We start from the raw sequence: 8,570 nt of genomic DNA, 5'->3' as shown, positions 1-8,570 counted from the left end.
TGTTTAAAAACCACCTATGAGTGAGTACATGTGATAATTGTCTTTCTGTGTCTGGGTTATCTCACTCAAAATAATGTTTTCTAGCTCCATCCATTTGCCTGCAAAATTCAAGCTGTCATTATTTTTTTCTGCTGTATAGTACTCCATTGTGTAAATGCACCACATTTTCCTTATCCATTCTTCGGTCAAGGGGGACTTAGGTTGTTTCCAGGTTCTGGCTATGACAAACAATGCTGCTATAAACACAGTTGAGCACATGTCCTTGTGGCATGATTGAGCATCCTTTGGATATATACCCAAAAGTGGTATTACTGGGTCTTGAGGAAGGTTGTTTCCTAATTTTCTGAGAAATCACCACACTGACATTCAAAGGGGTTGTACCAGCTTGCATTCCCACCAGCAGTGCAGAAGTGTTCGCTTTACCCCACAACCTCTTCAGCATAAGTTGTCATCAGTGTTTTTTATCTTGGCCATTATTATAGGCGTAAAATGGAATCTCAGAGTTGTTCTGATTTGCCTTTCTCTGATGACTAAGGATGTTGAACATTTCCTTAAGTGTCTTTCAGCCATTTTAGATTCCTCTGTTGAGAGTTCTGTTTAGGTCTGTACTACATTTTTTTAAAAATTGGATTATGTGTTCTTTTGGTGACCAATTTCTTGAGTTCTTTGTATATTTTGGAGATGAGACCTCTGTCTGATGTGGGGTTAATGAAGATCTTTTCTCATTCTGTAGGCTGTCATTTTGTCTTGTTGACCGTGTCCTTTGCTTTACAGAAGCTTTTCAGTTTCAGGAGGTTCCATTTATTGTTTCTCTCAGTGTCTGTGTTGCTGGAGTTCTATTTAGGAAGTGGTCTCCTGTGCGAATGCGTTCAAGTGTACTTCCCACCTTCTCTTCTATGAGGTTCAGTGTGGCTGGCTTTATGTTGAGGCCTTTGATGTATTTGGATTTGAGTTTTGTGCATGGTGATAGATATGGATCTATTTTCATTCTTCTACATGTTGATATCCAGTTATGCCAGCATCACTTGTTAAATATGCTTTCTTTTTTTTTCCATTTGATATTTTTTGCTTCTTTGTCAAAAATCAGGTGTTCAAAGATGTGTGGATTGATATCCAGGTCTTCTATTCGGTTCCACTGGTCCTCCTGTCTGTTCTTATGCCTATAGAATGCTTTGCCTACAGAATGTTTTGGTCTAAGGTGTAAGTGTTATTTGTCTTGTTCTAGCAACAGAATGCTTAACTAAGAGTGTAGCCCGAATCTTCAACTGGCCTGTTCATTTTCCTTGTATCATGTTAATGCAGTTTTTTTTTTTTATCTTACTCCTCCCTTTTGGCATTGGGGTATTTTAAGCAAATGGAAATTAAATGTGAGTGGATTTCAGTATTCACAGGAACTCCCTCCCAATACTATCCTGTGTTTCTGTTTTATTATTTTCACTCATGTCTTCATTCTCTTTACTTATTTTTCTAATCCCCATGCCCCTACCCTGGTAAGTGGTGTACTTGTCAAGGCTGGTCTCCGATAGAGGCTAGCCTGGTCTACAGGGCAAATTCCAGGACAGCCAGGGCTACACAATGTAACCCAGGCTTGGAAAAAAACAAAACAAACAAACCAAAGAATGATACTGAGTAGCCAGAGAGCATATACTTCTTTACTTTCTCAGCTTAAAACAGAAACTGCAAAGTGTAGCCCTCTGCCTGATGGAGGAGGATCTTGCTAGGCAAACCTGGGGAGCACGCCTGTTGTCCCATTCCAACCAGAAATAACAACACTGCATGCAAATTACCTTGTTATTTTATTAGAAGCATATTTACATTTTTTTTTGTTTGCAGAGAACAGTTTACAAATATTTTACACGACGATTGGAAATGACATACACATTACACCTATCCTTCATGAGGGGAAATATAAGTTAGTTACATTTACTCGGCTGAAGACATCTCTGCCTGTCCCTATACAGAGAACATTAGCACGGGGCATGAGGAATACTGCATGGGCCTTGTCGGCAGCAGACATTGCACATATGCTAAATGATAAGGCTGGGAGACTAGGCTAGACCCCACTCAAAAAGGCACAGTAGAGCAACCAGGGCTCAGGTGGCACTAAGTATAGAAGCAACAATCGCACAAAGGACCAGGAGGATAGTATGAATGATAAGTCAGGAAATGATCAAAGGCTTTACCTAAACCACAAAACTGGAATTTTGCCTAATAGAGCCACTGTCAAGTCCCCTGGGGAAAAAAAAAAAGCAGATTGTAAACAATGACAGAAGCAGCCCTGCCCACTTCCATCTCCGGGTCCTGCAGGTGTGCGCAGTTTGTTTCTCAGTCACCATGCACCAGAGAGAACAAAGTCAACTGTTCCTCACGACCCCCGAAAGGCAAGCTGATGCTCGCTACCCTGAGAACTATCGCCTTCCTGGACTCTGTGAGTTTCTTTACCGCACACGCGATCGGGGAGCCCTAAGACCTGTTTTCCCATCTGTCTAGCCCAGTCCCTCCTAGGCACCCAGTGAGCATCCGGGGAAACTTTCCAGGGAATTGCTTCAGCATCAGGCAGCTGATGGAGAAATCCTGCTGAGGTCTGAGCCCCTCACCAGCCTCAGGTGCCTGAGTTGGCGGCGGCGGCAGCAGCAGCAGCACTGGGAAGTAGCTTTTTAAAGTGTCTTCCTGAGGCGGCCAGCCATTTACATCTGCTTTAACGGAGCAGAGGCATCAGAGTCAAGAAAGGTTTGTTTTAGCAGTGAACACAGGCTGGGTGGGACAGCTGCTCTTCTAGGTTGCGACATACGGTGGCCTGTGGGGCTCAGCATCTCAGAAGGCCACCGGAACCACCCCATGGCCCAGAACCACAGAGGCTCAGCATCTCTGCTTCTGCATGTTCCTGGGAGTGGGAAGAAGGAAGTCCAAGGGCTCATGAGGCTTAGCTAAAATGTATGGTGGGACCTCAAGGCGGGACCAGGGCAAAGGCTGAGCGCCTTCCCAGGGTACCTGCAGACAAGAGGGCGAGGGTGAGGTTGGCAAGTGCCAGGAAGCAGAAGTTGGCTGTGGAGAGGCGTTTACTCCTGAACACAGGATCCTGGGTGCAGCCAAATGAGTTGCAAGCTGGCAGTACAGCCTGTGCCTTCTCTGGGCTCTGGTGCCAGCACGCAGCATGGCCCCACCAGCTGCTCCACCTGCCATGCTCAGCGGCTCAGGATCAGGCTCAGGAGGCAGCAAGCAGGTTCCATAGGAGGCCAGGGCAGAGGCAGTCAGGGTGGTGTCAGGAGGCCAAGTTGCACGCGTGTGTACATGTGTGTGTTTGTGTGTGTGCGCAGCAGGGTGAACATTTCTGGTCTCCCTCTATTCCGACCCCCACATACACAGCGCCTGGCATCAAGCACCAAGTGAGCTGGCTGGAGCAGTAGAATGAGGACACCCCTGAAAGCTGGCTGCTAGGGACTGAAATGGCTGTTAGGGATGCTTTCGGACACTGTGAGGAACTGCGGGGGGGGGGGGGCCTCAAGGATTACAATAAGGATGAGTTCACGGTGATGTCATTGGTAGTACTTATGCTCACAAACAGTAGAGCTGGTGTTTTGGCAAACAGGAGGGGCACACCCATCACGCCTGTTCCCTGACCCCAAGAGCCCAAATCACTTCCAGGTGATGGGAATGTGAGTCTCGATGAAGTCATCCACCAGAAGCACCAGGGCGGCTCTGGGGCCAACTGGGGCACTGCAGGCTGAGGGGCTGGTTCGAGCAGGCACAGAAGCAAAAGAGGTCCTGAGTGACTTGTTCATAGAGGCTTGGAGGCCCCAGTGGTCATGCTGCCACGTCGCCCAGCACAGCTCAGACATGGGGGTATTAGGAAGAGTCCCCAGAGCTGTAGGGGAAGAACTTGCTGGCTCTATTGGGTGTGGTGGGTCCGGGTTCTGCCTCCTCGCTCAGTTTGAAGAACATTTCCTGTTCCCGCTTCTTCTGGTTCAAATCCTCTTCCAAGGCCTGGGGAAGAGAGGGCAGATGGTACTCAGTGGGATGCCAATCATTCCAATGGTAAACAGCATGACCTTCTCTGGACAGCTCCCACCCAGGCTAAGGGGATGGGCAGAAGGTCTCTCCTCTCCCTGAGGCAAGCACCCCACTTCACCTCTTTTTTTTTTTTTTTTTTTTTTTTTCGAGACAGGGTTTCTCTGTGGCTTTGGAACCTGTCCTGGGACTAGCTCTGTAGACCAGGCTGGTCTCGAACTCACAGAGATCCGCCTGCCTCTGCCTCCCGAGTGCTGGGATTAAAGGCGTGTGCCACCATTGCCCGGCTCCCACTTCACCTCTTGCCAGGCACCTTGTGACCTGCTCACAGGCCCAGCGTAAATCCCGAGGACATGCTGGTAAAGGAATCAGGGACACAGACAGGACTCTCCTGGCAGGGAAGAGCCAGATGAATAGAGAAAAACCAGGGGAGAGGATCTGATAGCAACTAAGTCAGAGATGGCAGACTGACGCCACATCCTTATCAGGGCACTGTGCTAGGAGGACGGCCCCTCTGCCCCTCTGGGGGTCTGATCCTAGAAATATCAGGATTTCAGAAATCCTCAGGCCACGGGAGGCTGCTTTCCACACAACACAGGAGCGTCCTTTGGTTACGTGCTCATTTAACCCAACAAACCAGACCCCACCAGAAAAGACTTCCCAAAGATGCTGGGACAGCACCAGTTCAGAAAGGAAGTGGAAGAGGTGGTGGAGAACACGAACCATCAGACAACTTGTCAGAGGAGAAACTGGATTTATGCAAAATCTTTACTTAAATGCTAACAATTAAAAAAAACCTGAAAAATTACTATATTGCCTCAATGAAGTGTAATGCGTTAGTAAACCGCATAGCCCAGGGGTCCAGTGTGTGGCCCGCAGTGAAGGGGTCACTAACAGTCCTCCTGCTGTGTAGGCACAGGATCATCTAGGAGATCACCCAGTTTCAAAGCCAGGAAGAGCTGAGCATGCCCACTCCAAATGGCCAGGATGTTCCCAAATCTGACAACTTTGAAGCACTAGTTTGATGCTGCAGTGAAAAATCCACCTCTGACCTCACAGGGCAGGTGGCGATCAAAACGTGAGTCTGCCAAAAATACTTCTGGCGCCGGGTAGTGGTGGCACACACCTTTAATCCCAGGTAGAGACAGGAGGATCTCAGTGAGTTTGAGGCCAGCCTGATCTACAGAGTGAGTTCCAGGACAGGCTCCAAAGCTACAGAGAAACCCTGTCTCAAAAAAGCAAAAACCAAACCAAACCAAAAAAACCCTTCTAGCTGTGTGCAGGAACCCCGGAGACACAGCTGAGTTTCTCTAGACCGGGGTCTGTTAAGGTGTGAGCGTGGAATGTCAGCAGAGGCTCCTGTGCCTGAACACTCAAGCCCCAGGCAGGTGGGGTGGGTGGGGGTTGAAGGGTATAGTTCTGCTCTGCTTCCTGCCATCCGCCTCTGATGTGACCAGAGCCTCAACCCCCAGTGTAGCCAAAATAAACCTTCTGTCTGGTGTTCCACCACAAGATGGGAGAAGTAACCAAGGGGTCTTGTTCCCCAGACATCTCATTATACATATGCAAATATCCCAACCTTGGAGACGATCTGAAACCCCAAAACAAGCATCTGCTGGAGGGACTGAAGGCTGCAGCTCAAGCCTCGCCTCCTGCCCACCACAAGCATTCCTAGGCAAAGCCTTCGAAGCGGGCAGGGCGCGTCTCCTGCTGTGCGCCAGACGGTAAACATTTAAACAAATTTTTCTGAGAATGTCACACACGAATACTGTATTTACCTCATTTCTTCCAACTCCCCCACGTGTCCCCCACTACTTCCTCTCTAATCCGTGACCTCTTCTTCTTTGGTTACCGTTATGAAGTCTATCCATGTATGCATGCATATATCCATATGTATATGAATACAACCTGCTGAGTCCATTTTCTGCTGCTCATTTGTATATTCGTTAGAAATGACTGCTTGGGGTTGGCTAACTTCTCGGGGGCTGAACCCTGGAGAAGACTGATGCTTCTCTCGGCAGCCATTTAACTACCTCTAACTCTTCATCTAGAGCGAGGCCATGTGAGATTTCCCCCCACCCATGCTGGATTGTCAACCTATGTTACTGTCATTGTGTAGGCCGTGTTTAAGTGATATTGTTGAGCTCTCATGGGGGCAGTTCCCCTGTCTATAAGGGAGACGCTCTGCTTCTCAGACCAGAGTTTCTGCTGCAAGGCAAAATCAGCCATGCAGAAGGCAAACGAACGGGTTGCTTTCTAATCAAACTTCTTTACAAATGGGTAGCCGGGCAGACTTAGCCCACAGGCAGCAGTGTGCTAACACTAGCTTCTATAGACACATTTTAGAATGCAGATAATAGGTCTGCATTTTACAGTCTAAAGAGGCAAACTGAGGAGGGAGAGCCCACGATTCTGAGGCTCCGCTCCGTCCTCACAGTGACCCGAGCAAATCAGGAAGTCTGGCTCACTCGGAAGGAAGTCATCTGAATTCTTCTAAAAATACTCCGCAGGGCATGATATAAGGGGAGGACAGTGCCCAAGGCTGCGGACCACAAAGCAAAGGCACAAAGGACCATCACCTCTGGGCCACCGTGCCAGCAGCCTCTCAGGCAGCTGTGCCAGAATCCTGCCCTGAGGCAGTGCCACAGGCAGAGTGCAGGGCCAGCTCACCAAGCACAGGCCTGCAGTGCTTCCAGGAGCCCAAGTGACTACCTCAGGTCATGGGCAGCTGCTGGGAGAAACGACTGCTCAGTTTCAGGATGTGCCCGGAAAGAGAGGCCCAGAACCGGACAGGCAGATGTACGTTCATTCTGTGATGCAGAGCCAGCGGGAACACTGTGTACCTGTGGGCTTAGCGTCACAAGTCCCAGCAGGCTACAGCCTGTCTCCAGTCCAGGTACACAGTGGCTAAAAAAAAACCCTCAGGACATCAGGCCAAGTGGGGCACAAGGTCAAAGGTAGTTTAAGGTGGCTATGCTGCTTTGATACATGCTGTGGGCAAATGACCGCTAAACGGTCCTACGATCTCATCTCTCCCATGGCCGCACTGAGGCCTGTGATGACTGTGCTAGACACTTGTCATTTCTGCAACAAAATACCTGTCAAAGGCAATTAAAGGAAGAAACCGTCTGTTTTGGTTCACAGTCTGAGGGTCCAGCCCATCATGGGGAGGTAATATGGCAGGAGCAGGGGGCACCTGGTCACACTGCTCAGGCCCCACAGCAAGGAGTCTGTCAAAACATCAATGAGCTAGGATGGGTTCCTTCTCTACAGCTAAGGGCCCAGTCCAGCCTGATCCAGTCTGCGAGACCCTGGAGATGCCTGGGAGAGACCCCCCAACTTTGGAACCCTGTTACTATAGAGTTTGATAAAAAGTGTGACTTAAGATGCTAAGTCTATGACTGTTTGCCTTGGTGCAGGGGATGAACACAGAGTGTCACATATGCTAGGCAGGCGCTCTTCCCTCGAGCTGCACACTAGCCCAAGCACACCGATTTAAATATCAGGAAACCAATTCAGAAAGTAAACTAGCTGCTGCTGGCCTTTGATCTCACGGAGCGACTTCCCAGGAGAAACGCCCCACAAACAGGGCCTCCAGCCTGGCGGCACGACTCACTGCTGCTCACGACAGGTCCTCTGCTTCCACGGGGCAGGGGTCCTCTGCTTCCACGGGGCAGGGGTCCTCTGCCCCAGGTGTATATGGACCAGTGGGCAAAAAGGCTGCTATCCCAGGGTACGGAGGGCTACCAGCATTTAGCACAACAGGTAGGTGGGTCCTGTCTCTCAGGGACAGACCGATTTTAAGGATGCCACAAAGCAAGGATCCAAAAATAGGGAGGCTTCAGATGTCCTAGGCAGGTACCTGTGGTATGGCACCCACCAGCCCAATTCGGTACCTTCTTGCGTGGCCGCAGCTTGTCCCGCCATTCCTTTAGGCTCTGGTTATGGCTCTCATCCAGGGCCTTCAACTTCTGGGTTTCATGTTCCACCAGCAGGTGACACTTTTCATTCTGGGATAGGCAGAAAAAGGGTGAAAGTGAGGAGGCAGAAGCCCGGGGAACCAGACCCCCTGCACCCTCGAGGGCTTATTATGCCTTAGCCATTATCCACGACTCTTCACGTGGTAATACAGTTGCAACAAGCAATGCCTAGAGGACTATTCCAGAACACAAATGGTAATAGTTTTGAGTGGGTGAATTTACAGAAAATTTGTGACTTTCTTTTGCTTGTGTGTGATGTGGGAAGTGATGTATGCTGTGAATATGTTTTATTGTCATTGGTTAATAAAGAAGCTGATTTCGGTCAATGTCTTAACAGAGTAAAACCAGGCTGAAAGAGATAGAGAGAGAGAGAGAGTAGGCAGAGTCAGAGAGACGCCATGTAGCCACCCGCAGGAGACAGATGTGCTAGAACCTTGCCGGTATGCCACAAGCCTCATAATAAAACATAAACACTAAGCCGGGCAGTGGTGGCGCACGCCTTTAATCCCAGCACTTGGGAGGCAGAGGCAGGTGGATCTCTGAGTTCGAGACCAGCCTGGTCTACAAGAGCTAGTTCCAGGA

At 49.3% G+C, this 8,570-nt stretch overlaps 1 protein-coding gene across 1 annotated transcript in view; it reads right to left on the bottom strand.

Annotated features, from left to right (window-relative positions):
* Positions 1-1,780: 1,780 nt before the first annotated feature.
* The window catches only part of Stk10 (serine/threonine kinase 10), a 101,988-nt gene continuing 95,198 nt past the window's right edge, over positions 1,781-8,570 (bottom strand). Inside the window, exons 18-19 of the mRNA XM_005350368.3 lie at positions 7,905-8,018; positions 1,781-3,984 (exon numbers count right to left, since the gene is read on the bottom strand). Of these exons, the coding sequence (XP_005350425.1) occupies positions 3,847-3,984; positions 7,905-8,018 (252 nt within the window). The 3' untranslated portion in view covers positions 1,781-3,846. The remainder of the gene's footprint in view (positions 3,985-7,904; positions 8,019-8,570) is intronic.

The sequence above is a fragment of the Microtus ochrogaster genome, chromosome 7 (assembly GCF_000317375.1).
Source record: "Microtus ochrogaster isolate Prairie Vole_2 chromosome 7, MicOch1.0, whole genome shotgun sequence".
NCBI classification, from domain to species: domain Eukaryota; kingdom Metazoa; phylum Chordata; class Mammalia; order Rodentia; family Cricetidae; genus Microtus; species Microtus ochrogaster.
Note: the sequence above shows the minus strand (reverse complement) of the source record. Positions and strands in the feature narration are given on the sequence as shown.